A 22,449-nucleotide genomic window follows, 5' to 3' on the forward strand; every position below is an offset into this window, starting at 1 on the left:
GTTACATCTAAAGTCTTCCCCCAGACTCTGCCCGTGTGTCTCGTTTTTTCCCCCCCCCCCCCACTGGTTCGCACGTTGGAGAAGATGACCGGAGCAAACGAGAAAAAGGGCTCTTCGTCCGGGGTGATGGAGTGGATCAGCTCTGCCTGCCGCTTCGCCACAGACAGAAACGACTTTAGGAGGTAGGACCGTGTAGACAGTCTGAAGTAGAGGGTTGTTTTTTTGGCTAATCCCCGGGCGGCTAGTTGTTAGCTTACTGCGTTTGTCCTTGTATGGACCACTGATCGATCAAACACAAATATTTAAACTTACACTAACAAATTTCTGATGTTTTCAGAATGACTATCGTTTGGATATGATGTGATTTGCATACCAGGAATATAAACATTTTTTAAGTTCTGTTTACTAATCGACATTCAAAGAACAGACAGGCCAAACCGAACACAGTAAAAACATGTACATAGAGTACTGTGTCTCAAAGAGATTCAGAGAGTCCTTGGTTTGTCCAAGGAAACCACATATTTGACAACACATTTTTTTTACTGCAGTACCTGTTCCATATATATTTACTGACATTTTAAATTGTTTCGCACCATGTGTTTCATTTGTCAGGCTGTGTGTCTCTGTTGGTATTTTCATTTTGGCATTTTCAAAACATGTGATTCACAGTTTCTCATGTCTTGCATTTGTGTGAGTCCTTGTCTTCACACAACTGCAGAAGATTGCGTCTTGATCTTTAATCTTATTAGAGCAAAGACAAATTTTGTGAACTTTCTTTTTCTTTAGGAATCTTCTGGTCAATTTAGGTTTGTTTGCAGCTGGTGTTTGGGTTGCAAGAAATCTCTCAGATTTTGACCTGATGTCTCCTCAGCCAGTGACATAATGGGGACAAACTCCAGGATGAAGGTGAGATCCTCTCTACTTTAAGTCAAATTTGGAGGGAGATGCTATGTACTTATGTTTGATAGAAGATACGAGTATAATTCAATAAAGGAAGGAATAATGCTGTTATGACGTTCATGTGAACTTTTGTTATGGTGTAAATTACAGTTTAGAAAGGAAATCTTGTGATCAGAGGTTTGCAGGTTCTTGACGTTCATATAGCTGACATGATGCTTCTGCCCTTTCAGGTGTCTTGGACCAACGGAGAAGGAAGAAAGGACACAGAGAAATACTTATCAAGTTCTTTTTTTTTTCAGTTTCACTTAAAAAAAGTCTCCCTGTTTACCCAAACATTTTTCATTTTCTTTGTAAATGTTACCCAATAATTGAATGAATCTCAGTTCCTGTCTCTTAGTAACAGATTTATTATTCTATTTACCATTTTTCCTATTCCAAGACGGGCATCTGAAGTACGCCTGCTTACCTTGGAGCATTTGAGTGTTGTGTGGTGTGATTTCTGCAGCCATGTCCGCTCAGGAGCTGCTTGTTGCTGCGGCTCGTCGATGTCTGCGCGCTGGTAGAAAATCTCTCTCCGTTACTCAGAGTCTGAACTTGGCCGCTCAGGTCTGTGCTGTTGATGTAGGATTGAAGCCCTCTCTGCTGTATGATATCAACGGTGCCGATGCAGAGCAGCTGCAGGAGTATTTGAGCTCTTTGCAGTCTCTCCAGCTGGTGTCCAGGTCTCTCCTCGTGATGAGTTTAAATGGGAACAGTTTCATCGTTAATCCAGCTACGGTAAAAACGAATATACAGCAGATGCTGGAGGACAGCAGCGTCGCAGTGGTCGACGTCTGCCATTCACTGGAGAGCCCCACGATTGCTAACCTGCAGAAATGCGAGCTGAGGAGTGTGGGACAAGAGTTGCTAAATCTTATGGAAGAGTTTGAAAAACATGAGGAGGCTGAAAAACCTCTTTACGTTGGAGAGGGAATTGAGGACTGGAACCTGTGCTCAGTGTTCGGACTTTTGCTAGGTTACCCGGTCGTCTATTGGTTTGATCAGACGACGGGTTTCGAGAACTGCCTGTCGATGACTCCCCTGATGGTGATCACAGCCTCGGCGACATGGCAGGCAGACGCCACCGCTCACAGGTGTGGCCTGTATTCCTTCAGCCTCCCAGCTGCCCTGCAGGAAGAGACGCAATCCAACCTGGACAGCTGGAAACTCCGTCTTCAAGAGAAATTTGAGCAGCAACACGTTTTGAAAGACCTCAGTTTGAGTCAGTCCCACGTCACTCTGTCCTCTGTGTGTTTGTGATGTTCATCTGTTTAAAATAAAAACAGCTCCGGTACATTGAGTCTGTCACTCAAACTGATTCTCAGAATGCCTTCATTTGCATGCATTTTTATTTTCAAATGCTTCAAAAGTCATTAGAGCTGAACTTACAACAGAAGTTCCACTGATGTAGGATTACGAGTTCATAAAGGATGTTGGAGACAAAAGAGCACTGAATAAGGTCTCCCAGCAGCCCAAACCTGGAAAAGTCTAATCTTGAAAAGACTTCTGTGGTCCTGTAGGGACAAGTTCAATCCACCAATACTTCTGAGGCTTCACCTCCAGTCCAGCATGACTTGAAACATGGTCACACAAACAAACTGAAGCCTACAAATTTACTGACCTTGATGATCTTTTAAGATACTCTTGAAAGGGACGTTATGCACAGAAGTCATCCGTGTAGAAGAGACGCTGGTGTAGAGTCAAAGAAAAAACCTAGCACCTGACATGTTTCCAGTATTAAAAGAAAACTGATGCCCTTGGAGAGACATTCATTAGTCATTTCAGTTGAAGAATTTTATAATTGAGGACACTGATTGTGTCTGTACTCAATGTTGTGGAGTTCACTTTTCACCACGTGGCTACAAGCTTCCTTCATCTCATTAAACAGGTGATGTGATTCCATTTAATAGACGGGAGGAAGCGAGTGAGATCCAGATCATATCCTCATCGGGGGAAGGTGATGATAGTTCGTTCCCCACAAACTAGTTTGAAATCACCAAGGACAGTGGAAACAAGGAAAACTATTGTGAAAACACAGATTTAAATTGTAGAGAGATAAAGTAAATGAATGCCAGAAAAATTACACATTTGAACACAGCTTAACAGCACTTGCCACTTCCCATCCTGTTATAATTGCTATAGTCGCGTTTGAGGAAATGACGTATATGATCTAACGATAGCATTTCAAAAATGAAAAATATTAACACTGTTTAATGTATTGACAATTTTCCTACTGTTGCATTTCTTGGATCCAAGGCAAAACTAAATTGAACCTGATCAATCTGATAATTTCACCTTCACATAATAAACATCAGACAAATCGTTTTCAAAAACAAACCGGATTGTAGTTTATTATTCATAGTACAATGACATACTTCAACCTAGGATGCAATAGCATCCTCTCTTCTACAACCTGCACTCTGACACCTTGTTCTGTTTCACAGAAATAAAACAATAAGAGCTGTTTTTAATGCATGTTGTTGTTTGGAATAGAATAGGAATACTTTATGAATCCCAGTGGGGATTCTTAACATTAACAGCAGTATTTGTAAATAACAGCAGCAGATAAACCGTTCTCACTGCAGAGTTACTGTTTTTAACGGTTCTGTTTGTATCGTGCCACATTACACCTCGATTCATCTGAGGACACTTTGAGCACTAATAAGGTCAAGACTTCATCTGAGTACAATTCTCACATGAGCCACCGTGAGGAAGGAAACGGTCATTTTTAAAAAGGAGGAGCGCTAATAAAACCAAAATCAGATGTGTTACCATCTGTTTCAGGAGTGAGGGTTCAGCTGCTCAAGGCCTCCACACAACAAACCACACAGCCCTTTATTCAACCCCCCCCCCCCCCCCCCCCCCCCCCCCCCATCTGTTACGCTGCTTCAGCCAACTTGCGATGGTGCTGGGCTGGAACCAATCCCAGCTGACTGTGGGTGAAGGGTAGACCTGTGTTTCTATGAGACATCTGAGGTAGCTTTGGCAGTAAAGTGACCTGCATCACACGCTCTGACTGAACTTTCCTACCCCCCGACTGTCAGGGGAGCTGGATGACGGACAGGACTTCACCGCAGCGGCCGCTCACTCTCAGCTCGGCCAGGTGGTCTGCTCGAGTGGGGCCAATGTTCAAGATGGCGACTGGCGTCCTCCTGTCATTCGCTGCCAGTAAAAACCTGTATCCGGAGTAAACCTGGGGACCAAGGGGAACGTAATTACATAACAGCACAGGAAAACTGCTTTGAATGGGTGTTTTTTTGTTTTTTAATCCTACCTGCAACGATGATCCCACCACCAGCACAGCATCCGACTCAGCCAGCCTCTCATGCACAAACTGAACAGTTCCTTTATTCACCGTGTCCCCGAAAAACGTGACCTCAGGCTTTAGAATCCCTCCGCAGTTCTCGCAGGAGGGGACTCGGAAATGGAGGACCTGCTCGTCCTCTATGAAGACGTCACCGTCCGGAGCCACCCCCGCGGCCTCCACGCTCCAGTCCGGGTTCAACGCCATGAATCGCCTCTGCAGCTCCTCCCTCGCCGTGACGGCGCCACAGCCCAGACACATCACCCTGCAGATGGCAGTTGTTGGTTCTCAGAATAAAGTCATTGCACCAAAGTAACATACAACAAAACTGTCACACTCTACTGATGTCTGATCTCGGAGTGAAAGATATGTTTTTTTTTTTTTTTTTTTTAGTTCTTTCATCATTCCTTCAAACTATTTTTGTTGGATGTTCGTTGCTTTCATCTGCAAGTAGTTGACTAGTTTTCAGAAAGGTTTTATATATTTTTTTTCAATGACTATAATGTTATGCGTGCAGTACAAATTCAACATACACTACCGGTCAAAAGTTTTAGAACACTTAAATTTTTCCAGTTATTTACTGCAATTCAAGTCACTCAAGTCCACTCAGTAGCTTGAAATGATACAACGGTAAGTGGTGAACTACCAGAGGGTAAAATAAAAAGTAAGGTCACCCAAAACTGAAAAACTGAGTACATTTCAGAACAATACCGGTCAGTGAGTACAGTTTCCTTCGCCATCAAAAGGAAGTCAGAAACTGGGGCAAACTTTGACAGGAAGAGGTCTGGCAGACCCAAAGCCACAACTGAATCAGAGGACAAGTTTCTGAGAGTCAACAGTTTGCGAGGGTATTGCATTGCCATGCAATACCCTCTGGTATGCATCTAGTTGGTCAGGGGTTCTTCTTACAGCAAGTTAATGACCCCAAAACATAAATCCAAGCTATGCCAGAACTATCTTGCGAAAAAAGAACAAGCTGGTAAAGTTGAAAACATGGAGTGGCTAGCACAGTCTCCAGACTTAAACCCCATCGAGCTGGTTTGGGATGAAATGGACAGAAGAGTGAAAGCAAAGCAACCAACAAGTGCCACAAGTTTATGGGAACTTCTGCAACAGACATGGGAAGAAGTTTCTGAAGAATATTTGATTTCTATTGTAGAAAGAATGCCCCGTGTGTGTTCAGCTGTTATATCTGCCAAAGGTGGCTACTTTGACGAGTCAAGAGTTTAGAATACATTTTGGTCTATAAATTGATTCCATAATTTCTTTTTTAACTCCAATTGCTTATTTGTACTATGCTTTGATGTCTGAGTGCAATGACACATTAAACGGCGTAATTCTCAGTAAAAACACTGGAAAAATTGGGGTGTTCTAAAACTTTTGACCGGTAGCGTGTAATAATAATTCCTGAAAGTTGGGTTGTTGTTATTTAGATGGAGAATGGAGCGTTTTGGCAACATTACATTCTGGAAGCAGTTTTGAAGTCACATCTTTAAAAAATCAATCTTATTTAATTGGATACGATTTATTTTAACAATAAAACAAAAGTACATTTACACAGTATATTTTTTCTTCTAAGTTTTCGACATTCTTGTCCACATGGTGGAGCAGTGGTTAGTGTGCCTCACAGCAAGAAGCTCCAGGTTCAAATACCAGCCAGGCCTTTCTGTGTGGAGTTTGCATGTTCTCCCCATAGAGTGTGTACTTTCAGGTACTCCAGTTTCCTCCAACAGTCCAAAAACATGCACGTGATGTTATAGGTGACCCAAAGTTTCCCTGAGGTATGAAAGTGAGTGTGTGCAGTTATCCCTCTCTTTGCGTTTGCTCTGTGATGCCTTGCCCAAGGTCCTCCTGCCCTCAGCCATAGTTAGCTGGGATTGGCTCCTGCAGTCTCACCTGTGGGCGCAGCCGTGCAGCTCCGTCAGCCTCCTCTGTCCCGCCTTGGAGTGCAGAGCGTCCACGTTCTGGGTCACCAGCCAGTGCAGCTTCCCCCCGGCCTCCCACCGCTGCAGGGCGGTGTGCGCGCAGTTCGGCTGGTGGGAGGAAAACTGCGACCACCCCACGAAGTTCCTCGCCCAGTAGCGCTGTCGGGACTTGGCGCTGCGGACGAACTCCGCGTGCTGCATGGGCCGCCGGTCGGTGCGCGCGTACAGCCCGACGCCCTCCGAGCGGTAGTCGGGGATTCCGGACTCGGTGGAGAGGCCGGCCCCGGTGATGACGAACAGGCGGCTGGCCCGGCTCACGAAGTCCTGCAGGAGCTCCACGGAGCGGGAGTCCGCCGTGCGGCAGGCCGGGACGAAGCTCTGCACGCCCGCGGGCACGGAGGACAGTGTCCGGGCAGGGGGAGGGAGGACCCTCCAACGGAACAGCCTCATCTGCAGCAGGACAGAAACCAGCGACAAACCTTGAACTTCATGAAGGACAAAGTAAACATTTAAATCCAACCACGAGTCCTTTTCCCCAGCTTAGTGGCTTAGTTTATCAACTTTACCTTCGCTGTGACTTGAAGCCGCAAAATCGCTGTGAAGTTCCTGAAGTAAACACCTGAAGGCAGCTGTTTGGTAACATGTCACCGGCTGATATAAGACAGGAACCTTCGCCACAGCACCGGCAGCAGGACGTCCATGTTTTAATGTAACACCGGAAGTAAACCGCGGTGTATTTTGGGAGGTGTAGTCACAGCCATAGATTCGCTCAAGATTCTAGTGCTTTTGATCGATGGGCGCGTTCTGCCGATTGCGCTGCGTAAATTATCGGTGCTGGCTCTGCAGGGAACAAATCCATTTGTGTAAAATTCACAAAATATTAATATAGTTCGGCATGACAAGCCAAAATACATCTGCTTCACATCTGTCAACTATGGAAGCAGACAGCAGACGCACACGTCGCATCCAATGACGTTCATGAGGACGTCACCTAAATGGTTTTCAGTTATATATCTTTATATTATTCGTGCACGAAAAATGGACTGTATCTCCAATATTCGCTGTTATATTGGCATGGTTCTCCTGTTCCAGACGAAAATAGCCCCAATTCATTTTGAAGAATAAAAAAAGAACAAAGTGATCCAAAACAAATCATTACGGCGTATGTTGAACAGAGACATTTTTATATCATTTATGCAACATTTTGTAAGGCACTGATATTACAAATTTATTTTGATGTTGTAAACATAATTTTATTTTGTCTGAGAAGTCATCCAGTAACTTTTTATGAAGGGTTTCAGTCCTTTGATATAGACAAAATAAACGTGTGGCATAGATACAAATGTAGTGTTTTCTCCTGCGTGTCCATCAGAATATACTGCATACGTCTTGATCACAAAATTCCAGGATATCTGTCGATAGAAGAATGGACAAAAACACATTAGAAAAACCACAAGCAGAAAATTTAAGTCATATATCTGGTCGTACCAGAGTGTGTGCAGTTGAAGACAGTTTCCACATGAGTGCTGAAGTCCTCTCCCAGGATGGAGCGGTAGTCCATGTGGCTCGTGTGGACCAAACACTGTGTTGCATCTTTAAACAGTAGATCGCTTTCTCCAAATTGTTCAGACTCAAAGAGTTTGAACTCTGCTTGGGGATTGGCCGCCAAAGTTTCCTGCATGTGTCAAACAGAATAAAACATAAGCAAGCATTAACTTAAACACTGGCTTTTAACATTTTCAAAGATCATAACTGAGTGCCTTCTGGTTTTCATAAACATGCGTCAGAAAAGTCAAAATTGGTATTAAGTAGATTGCTGGCTAAAACTGATGTGAGGTTTGATTTCATCCAATAGAGCAAAGAAAAAAAAGGCGATTCTTCTACATGATCTTTTCGAACCTCAATACTTTTTTTCCCATATTTTTGAACAATTTATATTTATCACATTTATATTGTTTATTCAATTATAGACCAGCTTTTCAACATAAAGACAAGATTTTTTTTTTTTTTTTTTAACGATTTCAATGCAATGTGGAAACAAATTACAGTTGCATGTTGCAAGAAGCAGCAGACTGACCAGGATGAGATTGAGGCAGAGGATTCATGTTTGTTTGTGCTGCATCTGTATGATGTTTCAATACTTCTGGATGTCCTCAGATCCTCAGGCAGGCTGCTCAAGTATCTCACAGTATATAAGCTGAAGGATGTTTCACAATCAGGTTTTAAAGTCTTTTGGGAACATCATCTATTCTTTCATGCAGTCTGCTGAAAACTATGAGCAGGACTTTGAGAGACACTCACCTGTGACTTCATAAGGAAGTCGTACACTCGTGCTGTGAGCACGGGCCGTGTCATGACGGTGTTTGGCGGAATCACTCCCAGATTACAAGTTCTCCACTCCGACAACGGGGCACGGCTACCGTCGCTGCACAGCAGCTCAAAGTGTGACGACTCCCACCCCTCTGCCCAGCCGGTGGAGCTCAAACCTGAGGAGCAGCAGGGCAGAAGCACATGGCGGCATGATGTGAGTGTTTGCAAATTCGCATTAAAACTTGATGTTGAATATCTCACCAGCGATGTTGGCAAGAAGGTTGTGCTGCTCAAGGAAGGCCACGTCCCCGTAGCTTTTGCCACTTGGATCTCCAACAAGGCACCTTCACAAAAAAATGAGTATGTCACTAATTTGGTCATTATTTAGGCAAATTATTTTTGGTAGAATAGAATCAGTGCTGTAAAGAATTTCCCTCTAGGGTTAATAACTATTTTCTACTCTATTTTAAACCAAAAACTTTGGCCTGGGGAGCCACTGCACGTACCTTAAAGCCCCCATGTTGCCATAGTAACGCTCGTTGTGGTTGTCAGCGCAGCGTTTGGTGGCAGCCTCTCCCGTGCCGCCCATACACACCTTGCAGAGATCCCCCTGAGCTCCAGGCAGACAGCCTTTCCAGAACACCGTGTTGAACACTGAGACGACACAAGGCGTCAAACTGGAGTCGGTCAGATCAGTGTGTGAGCAGAGGAAGAGCTCTAATAATCAGACTGAGTATTCTGTGGACTCAGTACCTTGGTCTGGATCACATGGAGAGCTGCTGTTGTGCTCCAGACTTAAATTGTGCCTGTACGGCAGCAGCCAGCCAGCGGGGCTGTACATGTGGCCGTGGCAGGAGCGCCGGCCTCCCAGGTTCCCCATGTAGATGCTCCTGCTGGAGCGTTTTGCAATCGCGACACCCACGACTGTGGGCAACACTGAGGAGAGAAACGCTGATCAGAACAACATCACCAACCACTCAGCTGAAAATTTGCTTCTTTCATCTTCTCACCGTCCGTCTCTAAATGAGCTGATCCTTCAGACGGCACACAGGTTCCTCCTGAGACAATCCACGACAGGAAGAGAAGTAAACAACACATATTTGGAGAACTGATCAAACTGGGACAAATATTCCTATGAGCAACTTTTCAATCGAGTATAAAAAGTAACAGATCTCTAGAAAACTTTCTTTTTTTTTTCAATAGTTTGAGGGAATTTCAGGTCAAACCTCAAATCCTCAGCAAACAAAAGAGTCATCTGAGAAAATTTGATGCGACGCTACATTATCTATGCAGCGCTTTGCCGGCTGCTTTCATAACGCTGGTCTTCACTGACCACTAGTCCAGAATAAGTGTCTTCACTGGTCCTTTATTTTTTCAAACTTCCTGAATGAATTTTAAAGCTTCTCGCTTCTCAACTGTACATAATATTCACAAACTCTTACGGTTCATTTCAAATTAATCCCTCAATGACTGCTTTTTATTTTTTAATCCTTTGTCATCCCCTAAAATCTCCTATTATCTACTTTTTAAGTTTTGATTGTGTCATGTAATACAGCAGCATTTCAGCACACACACACATTCGGATTAAAAAGAACTGTCCTCTGTGTGTGCAGGTATGTATTAATTTTCATCCGTTTATGTAACTGGTGTGGAGAGTTTTACTCTATTAATAGTTTTACTATTTGCATTATTCTGTGTAAAGCACATTGTGTTGCATTCTGCATGAAATATGCTGTACAAATAAAGTTGTATTGATTAATGTGCCCTCTACCCACTATCCTTGTAGCTTCTATGGCCACAACTTCAGTTTTACTGTCTTGTAGTAGTAAAGTTTTGCCTACAAAAACAGTAAAAAATTTAATCTTCAATGGAATAAAAAGGGGATAAAAGCAACAAAACCTCACATTTAAGATGACTGATTGCAAAATATCTGTAATGTGTTTTATCAAATCAAGTAATTAATTCTACTGTTCCATTTGACGATATGAAAATACTACCATAATATTCAGTCACCACGGGAACGAGGCCACACCTCCCTGCGATGAACGAGTGGGTCGCATCCAGTGACACAGCATCCACTTCATCCCTCTGGGTGTAAAGTCACAGTTATAAAAGTGCTCAACAAGTTCTAAAATGTTTTACAATTAAAAAAAAAAAAAATCAAACCTTTATCTTCTCGATGCAGTCGCGCATCGACGCGGCTTTAACACACACCAGAGGGTCGGACTTGATACTGAGGGCCCACTGCTCGCACTTCTTCTGCTCTGCGTGGCTGATGCAGCACCACCGCACAACGCTGTCCTCCAAGGAGCTTCCTGCACACGGCGGTGAAGCAGTGAAGAACACAGCTGGCGGGATTTAACGTGAACCGGATCACATCTGCAAGCGGACGCACCTTCATGGCCGAGACCTTTGAGGAGCGCAACGTAGTCCAGGCCCAGAACCTGACTGACGTCCATGTCGTCTGGGAGAACCGCCAGTTTGTCCGTCAGGTCTCTGAAGAGAAGGTCGCTCTCTCCAAAACTGGTGGAGTCGAATATTTCAAAGCGTTGCTTCTCTCTTCCTTGGCGGCCAAACAGCATCTGGAAAACTAAACACATTAGTGGAGCGACAGCACGGCTCAGACGTCAGCGCTGCGAGAGAAAGAAGGAAACACGTCTGACTTGACTACACGTGTGAATTACCTGCACGGTAGTGAGAAACTTTCGGACAACTTTGCGAAAATTGTGTCTGGTGACAGTGCCCCCCCCGGGGCCACGGCCCAGATTACACTTTCTGTAGTGGCTGAGAGGAGCTTGTGTGCCGTCCGCACACAACAGCCGGAAGTCTTCTCGGTCACTCTCTGACGGAAAAACAAAAAGCAGGTTAGCTGCAACTGGGAGAGACCTAAAACATGCAGGACTGCAGCTCACGAGGCCTGGAGTTTAAAAGCCCCGTCCCAGATTATTATTGTCATGTTTAAAGCCAACACATGAAAAACAAAAACAAAACAATCACAGGATGTTAGAGCTGGAATATACTGCATACCTTCAATAGTTTCAAGACTTAAATGGTCCAAAAACGCAACATCTCCCACACCCCTCTTTAGACATCTGCAGCAGGGCAAAACAAAGTCACGTGTCTGCTGCCTTTCCTCTCAAACGTGCGCTGTAAAGTGAGAGCATGTGGGTATTTGGCGGAGCCCGACCTGAGAGCTCCCTGGTTGTTGAAGAAGGGCTCGTTGTGGGACGTTTCGCAGTGGTAATTCTTCTGGCGAATGTAGGACTTCTGACCTTGGCACAGAGTGCACAGGCGAGGCGCCATGGCAGCAGCTCCAGGGACACAGCTGGCGTTGAAGAAAGCGCCGACATCTGCCGGGGAGGAGAGGGCCGGGTTAGGGGACTGAGAGACCGCTGAGGGAATGAAAACGCAGAGATTCACCGGCTCTTCACCCTGACTGAGCGGATGCTCTTTTGACCAACTCAGGTAGTTTCTTGACAGCAGGAAGCCGAGCGGAAGGCTCCATCCGGCCGTCCATCGAACCCCACTGTGACAGCTCCGGAGGCCCCTCAGAGACTGGATGTCCAGGCTGCTGTTTCTCACCACAGCTATAGACAGAATACAGCCTCCTGCAGGCCAACAGAGCAGGACACCGCCTTAGTCCTGGAGAGGCAACGCGGACTGTCTGAAGAATCGTTCAGCAGGCCTACCGTCGCTGTAGACCTCTTTGGCTACGGCGACGAGGTCAAACTGCTTGACCGCAGAATAAACCTCTCCTGCGTCTAAGGTCACAATATCAGCACGGTTACCCTGGAAGGAAGAGTTTAATGGAGTGTCTTTAATGTCCTAATCGAACTGCTTAATTTTAAAAACATTTCAGATCAACAATAAATCCAATTCAAAGCTCATAAAACAATGTTTTCTTCTGAATTAAGATGCAGTGAGGTGCAACTTTGATATGAATGAAGCATCAGTTTACAGAATGTTTGTATCTTTCGTTCAGTATACAAGACAGGATAGAGTTAATACAGTATCTCTTTTTTCTTTTTCCCCTAAACGTTTCATCTTGAAGACTGCTTTATATGCCTTTAATCAAACACAGGTTTCTCCAACCCAAAACAGCCATGTTCTAAAGCAAAATTCCACTTTTATGCATAATAGTAAACATTTGACAGAATATTTAAATACTGCATTATTATATTTAGCTGTTTTTACATCATACTATAGAGCTGACAATAATGGCATCAATAAAAGATTTGATATTTTATTAATGCCTTCTCCATGATTAACTGATATCTGCTATGGATGCAAGTTTATTAAAAGCCTCCAAATGAGGATGGGATGAAGTTAAAATACAGCAAAATACACAGAGATAAAAAGTAAATATATTAAAAATGTACTAAAAAAGCCTACAGCTGAATCAGGGTCTTCACCACTTTACACAGATGCACTTATCGTATTCAATTAAATCAACCTTTGAGATGCAATTTAAGGATTTCTCACCTTGATCCTATCTATGCAGTCTGTCGTGCTTGTCGCTCGTATGCACGAGAGTCTGGCAAAAGCCGCAAGAGCAGCCGGTGGCAGCACAGCTGCCAGGGCTTTAGCCAGCTCTGCACACTTCCTCTGTTCGGGATCAGACACGGTGCACCACCGCATCTTCTTTGCTGCCAGGTTCAAACAGTAAAGGTAGTTACACCAACAACCTCCATGCAGTCCTTTCGGTGGGGGTCACAGTCGTCACTCAGTTTCAAGCATATTTGTTGCTTAAGAGGAAGCAAATGTTTATTCAGTTTTTGCATTAAGCATTACATAACTCAAGAAAACTTTAGGTAAATTTGGAATAAGTATTGCCGATGAAAAGAACAACAAATAAATACTAACATGAACAAAGGTTTATTAGGGCAAAATATAACATCAATAAACTTCACAATTAAACCCTTTTTTAAGGCATTTGGGAGTAAAACTTACCCCTGACGCTGCAGGCAAAGATGAACAAAATTAAAACAGGACAAGTCCATCGCATTCTGACCGTCTGGAGATCAAAGACTCAAAGAAATCCTTCCTGCAGTCTCGCAGCATGAAACAAACAGCTGTTCCCTCTGTCCGAATCAAATCCCCTGGTTTCCCTGCTGAGGGTTTCCAAAGTGTTGGAGGCACTGGCACTAACTCCGAAACAGAAAACCAGGTTGCGCAAGGCAAGGGCAGCGCCTCCGAAAACAATCCGGTCACTTCTTGCACACATATGGAAAATATTTAACACCATCTGTTGTCACAAGGACGACCCCTATCTACGTTTGCTCAGATTCAGACTGTACATGCAGAGGTGAGGCTGCTTTCAGGTGCCTGGCGACTGGGGCCGGTTCAATTTAGAGAAATTTCATACTGTTTCACAGGGTCTGAACAAAAAGTGACATTAAAAGGTTTAAGTCTTCAAAATTTGGCAGAAAAAGTGACAAAAACAGGTGAGTTTGTGGAAAAAAAAGGAATCCCTGACTGAATATGGTTGAGGGAGATGAGGAAAGTCTCTGAAAGTTCAGAAAAGTCAGCAGGTAAGTGACCTGCGATGTTTCCTCTCATGTTGTCCACACAGAGTCACTGCTGTCCGTCTCTGGCGCGTGAAGGACAGACTGTAAATGTCCGACTCGCTCTGCCTGCTTCAACATCCACGGCTTCTGTTTTTCCAGCTCTGCGGAGAGTGTGTTGATGCGCTGCTCCAGCTGTCGACGACAAACGCACCAAGTGTGAAATCAGCAACACCGAAATCAACACGTCTGTAAAATAACGATCAGGTTCCAGGTGGGGTTGTTTCTGAGCTTCGTCACTGCTGGGGACTGACTGTGAACGCAGCAACTCTGTCATAAAAGCCTTGATAACAACGACAGTAAAGATATAAGTACAGACACACACCAGCCTGCATGTTATCAACACTGTTTTTTGAGATATGTGATGTATGAGTGTCTGGATCGGTGGAGCTGCAGTGTGCCAGTGATAATCTTACACATACCCAAATTCCAGTCCGTGGCACCAGCTCCCTTTTTCACAAATAATATGAGTTCTAATACATATTAACAACACATGAACACATGAACACATTAACGACACATTGTTCAATTTAACATGACGGTTTATTGGGGATAATTACCTCCTTCAGCTCCTGGCAGACCGCATTTTTTTCCACTTCTTCATCTTTTCCACTGGTCTGCAGCCAGCTCTGTAATATCTCCTGCAGCTTTCTCCACGCCCTTGAAGAGTTACGGTACAAACACAACACAACATCGATCATCAACTGGATAAAATACACAAGAATGAGACAAGAATAAGAAAACTGGGGACAGATTTGTACCGGAGCTGCCTTCTGCTCTGCTGGAAACTCTTCATGTCTTCCTGAATGCTGATAAGTTCTCTCATCAGAGCTGCTGCTGGATCAGTTTCTACATCAGTGATGAGAAATTTTGATTATTGTCAGGGCTCAGGAAAATTCACTCTAGCTTGGACTCAAAATATTTCCTGATAAAAAATGAAAAAAAAAAAAAATTGGTTTCCTCGCTGTGTTCAAGATGTTCTCTATATTCATTTTCAGACACAGATCAAAAACAGACAGAAAAAAAAAAAACAGAAAACCAAAATAAGTGTAGATACAACACCTGGACAGATTGATGAATGGTGCTCAAAGGAATAATCAAACTGAGCAAAAGGCATGAATGGAGCATCTGCAGGTCCCGAAAGGTTACATTTTCCCAACTGGAAAAAGAAAACAAACCAAAAAAATGATATAAAACAGGTGAAGTGACTGAAAACAGCAATAAATATTTGGTGACGTGTGTTCAGGCCAAAAAGCTGATTTTTTTTTTTTTTTTTTTTTTAATGTCTTTACTGTTTTCTGGGTTCCAGTGGCCATAAAAGCTGAAGGAGGTAGAAGAAAGTCTTGGTCTTCCTGAGGAGAGTCCAGAGTGGCGCTGCGACGCTCAGACGGCGGCGCTTTGGACAAGAGGCTGCTCTGATGTGTCGCAGGAACAGAGAGACCGGAAGACACTGGACGCTGGTCTTTCTGTGAAACGTCACTCAGCTCAGATGGCTTTGGAGCTTCATCAAGGCTGGCGATGCTGCTTTGATTCAAACTGTCAAATTCAAGATGTGGATCATCAGTGAAAAAAAAAAAATGAAAATGAAAAATGAATTTTGCACATTAAAAGTAGTGTTAATTTACTGATCTCTATTACCTTTTATCTTTAAACAAAGACGACTCAAAGAGTTCCGTGCAGCGGCGGGGCTGACGTCGAGGCCTCCTGGTGACGAGCCTGTAAAAAAATGATAAACTGTAAGATGAAGTCCACGTGTTCAACAGGCTGCCGGAGTGAAGCAGCACTCACAGCGTCTCCAGCACTCCCTCCACAGCTTCCTGCTCTGCTGAGACCGACGAGGAGAAGCTGCTCGGTGGAGGCAGACAGAATGTCACACTCTTTTTGGGCAGCTCCTTCTCCGCCTCCGGCTCCTTCCGCGGTTTTCGCAGGGCTCGCTGCTTCCAGTGCGTGGCGCAGCGTTTCACCGCTCTGTGGACACGCCGCAGCCTCTGCAAGACGCGTGCAGGACTGAAGAAGTCACAATCATCTCAGGTCTAAAATCGCCGCTGACGCGCGGTAACTCACTTGTTCTTGGCTGTACTGTGTCAGACTGGTGGTGAGAGTGTTCATGTGGGCAGCGTAGGTGAGGATGCGGGTCACGCCCTCCTGCAGCAGCTGGTCCCTGCAGACCTGTGCGGCTCTGGCTGCCTCCTCTCGCTCCCTGCGCTGCTCTGTCACGCAGAGCCTCCATCCATACAACACCTACGGCAGGATCGCACAAACAGCATCTTGCCAGCGCCATTTCTGCAGCACGGCGTTCGTTGCTCAGTTTCGTTGCACGAAGAATGCGGAGGCAGGTGTTACCTTGGCCTGAAGAGCAAGGGACCAGTGCCAGAGCGCTCGCTCCGTCTGCTGAGCCTCTCTCCGTCTGTGCTGCAGCTGTTGAGAAGAAAAAAAAAACAAAGTCAGGGCCAGTTTAACAGGAACAAATATGGTTCTATGAAAAAGGGTTTTGACCCTTTAGATTATTAATAACCTTAAAATGTCACTGAGAAGGGATGCATCGGTCTATAAGGCTGCAGACAGCATTAGAGTGACACTGAATGTATCCTTGAAAACATTAAACATCCACAGATAATAAGAACCAATGAGAAAAAAACCAAAACATGCAGGACGATGGCTCTCCCCAACAAACACCCCAGATATGATAGAATCCTTTTTTCAGAATGTGAAAGGCACATTAACACACCTTGACTCTCCACTCTTCAAAGTATGTCTGTTGTACTTTCAATCTCACTAACAAGTTTCCTTGTCGTTTCATCACCTGGAAAATAACCACATTTCAACCAGTTACATAACAGCATAATATGAACACCAAACGTCTTCTGAGGGACAATGAACTTCTTGCCTTTTTCTTTTGCTGTTGGTGGCGATACTCATTCCATGCTTTCAGAGTCTTGGAGATAAGTTCGGAGTTGTGGTGCTGCCGGGCTCTCTCCATGCACATCCTCTCCCTGCGAGCTTCTTTGGTTTGTTCCCTCCATTGTCTGAAGGACAACAGCAGCCGCACTGAACGGAAAGACATCCCATCGAAGAAAGAATGATTAGAGCAGCATCCCTAGGCTTTCAAAAAAAGTGTCATTTTACTGACATATCTAATTAAAAATGACCACGGAGATAATGCATATGTATTCACCTTGATTTGCAGACGTCTGTGCCCTGCTCACTGCCTCCTCCTGCTGGTGGCGCTTGGACACTGCACGTGTTGTTGCTTCTCTCCAGGCAAGCAGCACCTTCAGAGCAATAAACGTGTCAAAAGGGTTCAGTTGCACTGGCGGCCGGGATCATTTCAATGATGACAGCTTTATAACCTTGAGTTGATGGACGCGCTCAAAGTGGTTCTGTGCGTGCTGCTGCTTGATGCGGACGTCTGCCAGCAGCGCCGCGTTCTCTCTCCACACAGTCAGAGCATTTCTGGGATGAAACAATTAAAAATCTGATGACACTTATGTGTTCTTAATACAAAAAAGTCAAACTTCATATAAGACAATATACGCGTATTCTTTCCTTTACCTGAGGAAACGCTGTGTCTGCTGCCTGTGAAGCTCCTCTGCACGGTCACAGATCTGAGACATCTGAAGATGGTGTTTCTTTGAATTCAACAAATCAGAGACAGACACGTTTAATCCTAGTTCTGACAAGATTTTAGAATAATGAGCGTATTCTACCTGGAGCTCATTTACATACCTTCCAGGCCACAAAAGACTGTTTGAGAAGTCTGACATCATTGTAATGCTGAATCTCCTTCAGTCTGCTTTTTTTGTCCCTCTGCCTCTGAACAAACTGATCTCACACACACACAGACACACACACACAATTGACAATATTACAGAAACAAACAACTGTGCATCTGATTTATGCTGATATCAGCTTTTTCCGTGCTTTTGTTATAAAACAAATCGAACAAGTTTAAAGAAAACTATTCTGGTACCATATGGGACACATAAATATAATAAAATGGAAAAATTCCACACCTACACCTCCAAGCTTTGCTTTCAGTCAGATGGTGCAGATGCTGCTAGAAGACTGAGCTGCTGCAGCAGGGGAATTTCACCCCTGTGGGATCAATAAAATGTGATGTAATCTAATCTAATCAGGGAAATTTCTAAAATGAAGATGATCCTTTTAATTTTTTTCACTCTGAGCCAAACAGCACCTCACTGTGTGCTGAAGAACGGATGGCGTCCTGCCAAACATGACAAACATGACAAAAAAACCCCACCTTTTTCCACTTTTCCACAGACGATCTCAAGAGGAACAAATCGCGCTGGTGATAGGCCTGCAGCTCTCTGTTTCTCCTGGCATGGAACACACAAACAAAACTTACTGGCCAACTATCACGGCGAAGGTCACAGCTCAGATGCATTGACAGTATTTGCTCTACTCCACCTGTCTCGTATCTCCGTGCTGTTTTCCCTCCACTGCATCACTGTTTTCTGGAGAAGCCTGTGCTTGTAGAAATGGTGCGAAGCCTGCAGTTTCTCCACCTCTTGAATCTGCTGTTGCGTGCGCTGCCTCCATCGAGCCCAGGCTCTCTGCACGATGCCTCGCTCCTCATGAAGAATCGCCTGGAAATAATGTTGAATGAGTTGTGCATCTGCAGTACTAACTAGATATACATTTCCCACCTGCAGTTGGCGTACCATCCGCTCAGAGAGCATCTCTTCCTTGCGCTTTTCAAACCGTCCCCACCAAGTGTAAAACACCCAAGAGTACCGCCACTGCCTGAAATAAATATCAGTCAACTAATTAACTAAGGTCTCATGAAGAAATCTTTTGATACTCCATAGAAAATAAAAATTTTAAAAATTAGTAAGAGTAGAGAAGCCAGTTCATGCACATTCCCTCTGTTCAGAGGCTCTGAGCTATAAAAAAACACTGTCTTTGAAATCAAAGTCATGTTGAATTTCTTTAATCATTTTATATTCTCACCGACTGAACACTTCAGCTTTGAGTTTTCTGTGTTCATGCAGTCTTTTCTTCTGAGTGAACTCAACCCACAGCCTCAGACACCGAGGTAATGTCTGCTCTGCAAACCAGGTGTCTGCACGCAGCTCCAGGGCCTGAAAAAAAAAAAAAAAATGGGAATTTAAAAACTGTGAAATTATGATAAATATCAACAGTTCTCTCTTTGTAGAGTAACTGACAGCTGAGACAGAGTTCCACGGGGTTTTTAGACCTTTTTCAGAAGAACCTATAGATGCATACTTATCGGGGCCTCAATAGGATCTAAAACTACCTGCATATGTCTTCGTTCAGCAAGTCTCCGTCTCCAGTGTTGTAAACAGCACCTCAGTAGTGAAAATCTGCGAAGAGGGAAAACATTTTCCAAATTAAGAATCACATTATGCTATCACAATTACAAAGCATGGGGTAATATCTTTACCCGAGCATAAAACTAGGATTGACAGAGAAATGAAAATACATCTACCTGTAGTTCTTCTGTGCCATCTCTGCAAGCCATTTAAAATTCTGGTCTTCAGCTTCCTCCAGACGGTCCTGCCATAGTTTCCAGTACTTTTGCGTCATCTATTAAAAACATTAAAAACGTTTGACACTTTCGAATGTTGACACCTGAAACGAGCAGGCACCGGTGCTACTGATCATTATATACCATCTGTTGCCAATGCTGGAAAGCCATGTTGTTGTTCAGTCGCTGTGTTTTGTTAAATGCGACATTGGAAGACAACCCCTGCAATCCAGCACGCTGCAACAAACACATACAATCTTCAGAACATGAAGCAATCACACTCTGCTGCTTTTATAGAAGCTTGATTTATTTTACCAGTAGACGGCGACGGTGATGTTGTGCAGCTGTCTGATTTCTTTCCGCCTCTCCTCTGCACAAGTTCACATCTGCTGATAAGCTCAAAGATCAAACAGCTGTACCGAGGAATGAAAAATGTAGAAATGCTTCAGCTGAATGTGACTCTGTAGTTTATAGAGAAACCGAAATCCTGTACGTTTTATGCACAGCTAAGGATACAGGCTTTCCAGTGCACCAGCGCTTTCTGCTGAGCGCTCTGCATGGCCAGCTGGCCAGCAGCGTGCAAACGGGCGTCTTCGCTCTGTTTGAGATACACGGCAGTTCTCCATTTGCTCCAGCAGCTTCTCACCAGGCGCATGCAACTGGCATGATGAGCCACACCTACAAGAAAAACAAACACATAAGAAACAGGCAACAAAGCAGGTCATGATTAAAAAAACTGACGCCACACATGCATGGTGTATGGACACTGACCTCTGATCTTTCTTTTGGTCTGGCAATGGGATATATATTCCATCCACTGATTTAACGTTCTTCTTTTCAGTTTCAGGTTGAAGTGAAGTGCAGCGATGGATTCTTTCTCTTTCTGGTGGCAAGTGGCTGCGTGCTTTTCTTTCCACCGAGTCCAAGCCTTTCACAAAATATAGAAGTTCAAACATCATCTGAGAAAATGCCCACAGGCACAGCGTTCATCAAGCTTAACAACAACATAAGATATAGAGGTGTGTAGGATCATGTCTACCAGGCGCTGCGAAGTCAGAGCTCTTTGTTTCAGTACTTGGTTTTCTAAAACTTGGAATTGTCGACGCTGCTGTAGTCTGGTCTGCCATGAGGTCCATACTGAGCTGTAGACCACAAAAACAACAGATTATGCTCTATGTATCATAAACAAACACCACAAATAAAGATCCATTAAAAAAAAGTCTCACTGTATAGTTGAAAGCCTTTTCTGTTCAAGAGCCAATTGAAGGATTCTGTTCTTCATTCTCTTCATCTCTGTGAAAACCTTCCACCTGTCCCAAACCAGGCGCATCTGTCTCTTATCAGCTGATTAAAGAAACAAACAAGTTGATGACAAATCTCCCAAAACACTGGGCTTTCAAGCAACAATGCCTGGAATCATACCAAATGATTGAGCCTTCTGTACTTTAGTCTTCTTTTCCTTCTGCAAAGACACAAACTTTTGCCACCTTTGGAAAGTCCAGCAATAAAGGTAATACCTAGAATTCAAATAAAATTATGTTAACATGGCCACAAAAACTGCTTTTAATAACCACATAGGCAGAAATTACGAGGATTGCTGGACTCTGCTTTCCAGAAAGTTCTGACAAAGACATTTAAGAGTCACTCTACTTAGCCCATTTGTGTTTGCTAACACAAATTAAGAAAAGTTCTGTAGCACCAGCATAACTTGTTAATAATAAGGACTATTTGTAAAAGAAGATGGTTTAATGACACGAAGTTCTAATACAAGATGCCTTGTTGTCCTTTTAAAGCATATTATATTTCTATAAACGTAAAGAAAGGCTCATGTTTGCAATCAAGATGAATTTATTATCCCATCATATAAGTAACCCGTATAATGAATGACCTGTAGTGACAGTCTGCACGCATGGTGACAGTCCACTCCCTCCTGGATGTCCACCACTCATCTTTCCATGCATGAAAAACTTGTCTCAAAACCACGTTGCTATGGTGGGACCTGCGTAGAGGAAATGTTCGTTTATCATCAACTTTTGCGTTGTACAACTTCATTTGTTTTTTTAAAATAGGAATTACTTTGCTTCGTGAGGAAGAACTCGACCAAAGGTGTTGCGCATCCATATCTTCAGAAACTTTCTCGCTAAGTGCCTGCAGAAGTTTAAAGAAGTATGACATGAATTATTGAAACAAAGTTAGATTAAGTCGATTTAATGCTTGAGTACCTTATTCTCAGCTCTTTGAGTCTTCCACCTTTGTTCCAGCTGTATCCAACCCTGTAAGGAATCTTTCTGATTTGCACTTTACGCACTTGTTTTCTTTCACCCCCAGACGTGACACAGCTCGGTCGTTGTCTAACTCCACCTGTCTTTCTGGCATTACTTTGCATTTCACCGTGCTCGGTGTACTCAACTAAAAATCAAAACAAAAAATAATCCACTTACACCCTTTTCGGTTTTTTGTGTTAATGATAAAACCCCTGCATCAGCTTGAGTTAACAAACTACCGCGCGCCTGTTGTTCCTTGTCACGTGAGCGCGGATGTGACGCTAGTTGTCAACAGCAACAGCCCGAGCCGACGCTTTACGCTTGTAAATTCCATCTGTTGGTGTTGTCACGTTCAACGTTTTCACTCTTTGCGATCACATTTCAAAACAGTCATCTTCTTTTGGATATAATAGCACTCACGATCGAACAGAAAATGTTGACATATTTGCATAGTCGTGATTTTTAGAATCGAAACAACACGCCCGCGTACTTGTTGGACCGACAACTTACACGCATTGTAAAACCTGGACTGCCCGTGAGGGCGGGGTATCTATGCTCACAAAGAACAGTTACCGAGAGCGCATTGGAGAATGACAAAACGAGCAAACCCTTGGACACGCAGCAGCTGCCCTAA

The 22,449-nt window shown here is 43.9% G+C and overlaps 5 protein-coding genes across 6 annotated transcripts; 2 read left to right on the top strand and 3 right to left on the bottom strand.

Annotated features, from left to right (window-relative positions):
* Nucleotides 1–7: 7 nt before the first annotated feature.
* On the top strand, nucleotides 8–1,310 carry tomm6 (translocase of outer mitochondrial membrane 6 homolog (yeast)). Its single transcript, XM_030091338.1, has 3 exons — nucleotides 8–182; nucleotides 787–906; nucleotides 1,131–1,310. The coding sequence occupies exons 1-2, from the start codon at nucleotides 85–87 to the stop codon at nucleotides 881–883; spliced, it is 195 nt and encodes a 64-aa protein (XP_029947198.1). The 5' UTR covers nucleotides 8–84; the 3' UTR covers nucleotides 884–906; nucleotides 1,131–1,310.
* On the top strand, nucleotides 1,299–2,251 carry c5h1orf74 (chromosome 5 C1orf74 homolog). Its single transcript, XM_030091333.1, has one exon. The coding sequence runs from the start codon at nucleotides 1,408–1,410 to the stop codon at nucleotides 2,197–2,199; it is 792 nt and encodes a 263-aa protein (XP_029947193.1). The 5' UTR covers nucleotides 1,299–1,407; the 3' UTR covers nucleotides 2,200–2,251.
* Nucleotides 2,252–2,281: 30 nt separating this feature from the next.
* Nucleotides 2,282–6,805, bottom strand: sirt4 (sirtuin 4). The gene is made up of 4 exons (XM_030091332.1): nucleotides 6,735–6,805; nucleotides 6,140–6,618; nucleotides 4,214–4,508; nucleotides 2,282–4,132 (listed from the first exon to the last, which is right to left on the bottom strand). Exons 2-4 carry the CDS (start codon nucleotides 6,616–6,618, stop codon nucleotides 3,980–3,982), a joined length of 927 nt encoding a protein of 308 aa, XP_029947192.1. The 5' UTR covers nucleotides 6,735–6,805; the 3' UTR covers nucleotides 2,282–3,979.
* A 538-nt stretch (nucleotides 6,806–7,343) lies between these two features.
* Nucleotides 7,344–13,562, bottom strand: sxph (saxiphilin). Its single transcript, XM_030091325.1, has 17 exons — nucleotides 13,429–13,562; nucleotides 12,961–13,124; nucleotides 12,168–12,267; nucleotides 11,910–12,086; nucleotides 11,666–11,828; nucleotides 11,506–11,570; nucleotides 11,163–11,320; nucleotides 10,874–11,060; nucleotides 10,645–10,793; nucleotides 10,476–10,566; nucleotides 9,489–9,536; nucleotides 9,232–9,414; nucleotides 8,985–9,132; nucleotides 8,740–8,822; nucleotides 8,470–8,654; nucleotides 7,657–7,843; nucleotides 7,344–7,580 (listed from the first exon to the last, which is right to left on the bottom strand). Exons 1-17 carry the CDS (start codon nucleotides 13,481–13,483, stop codon nucleotides 7,537–7,539), a joined length of 2,187 nt encoding a protein of 728 aa, XP_029947185.1. The 5' UTR covers nucleotides 13,484–13,562; the 3' UTR covers nucleotides 7,344–7,536.
* A 453-nt stretch (nucleotides 13,563–14,015) lies between these two features.
* On the bottom strand, nucleotides 14,016–22,424 carry sfi1 (SFI1 centrin binding protein). Of its 2 annotated transcripts, XM_030091316.1 has the most exons (31): nucleotides 21,774–22,418; nucleotides 21,628–21,699; nucleotides 21,440–21,550; nucleotides 20,974–21,068; nucleotides 20,778–20,895; nucleotides 20,591–20,693; nucleotides 20,323–20,479; nucleotides 20,068–20,229; nucleotides 19,867–19,937; nucleotides 19,696–19,788; nucleotides 19,513–19,610; nucleotides 19,321–19,387; nucleotides 19,014–19,144; nucleotides 18,725–18,806; nucleotides 18,471–18,649; nucleotides 18,304–18,379; nucleotides 17,769–17,864; nucleotides 17,595–17,671; nucleotides 17,393–17,495; nucleotides 17,218–17,314; nucleotides 16,930–17,090; nucleotides 16,771–16,845; nucleotides 16,386–16,460; nucleotides 16,107–16,283; nucleotides 15,831–16,030; nucleotides 15,681–15,758; nucleotides 15,335–15,578; nucleotides 15,105–15,201; nucleotides 14,804–14,891; nucleotides 14,603–14,702; nucleotides 14,016–14,177 (listed from the first exon to the last, which is right to left on the bottom strand). In XM_030091316.1, the coding sequence occupies exons 1-31, from the start codon at nucleotides 21,935–21,937 to the stop codon at nucleotides 14,034–14,036; spliced, it is 3,591 nt and encodes a 1,196-aa protein (XP_029947176.1). In that variant the 5' UTR covers nucleotides 21,938–22,418; the 3' UTR covers nucleotides 14,016–14,033. The 2 variants fall into 2 exon arrangements, with proteins under 2 accessions (XP_029947176.1, XP_029947178.1); XM_030091318.1 differs by lacking the exons at nucleotides 14,016–14,177; nucleotides 14,603–14,702; nucleotides 14,804–14,891; nucleotides 15,105–15,201 and having other exon boundaries at nucleotides 15,441–15,578; nucleotides 15,831–16,049; nucleotides 21,774–22,424.
* Between the last annotated feature and the right edge of the window lie 25 nt (nucleotides 22,425–22,449).

The sequence above is a fragment of the Salarias fasciatus genome, chromosome 5 (genome assembly GCF_902148845.1).
Source record: "Salarias fasciatus chromosome 5, fSalaFa1.1, whole genome shotgun sequence".
Classification (NCBI taxonomy): Eukaryota; Metazoa; Chordata; class Actinopteri; order Blenniiformes; family Blenniidae; genus Salarias; species Salarias fasciatus.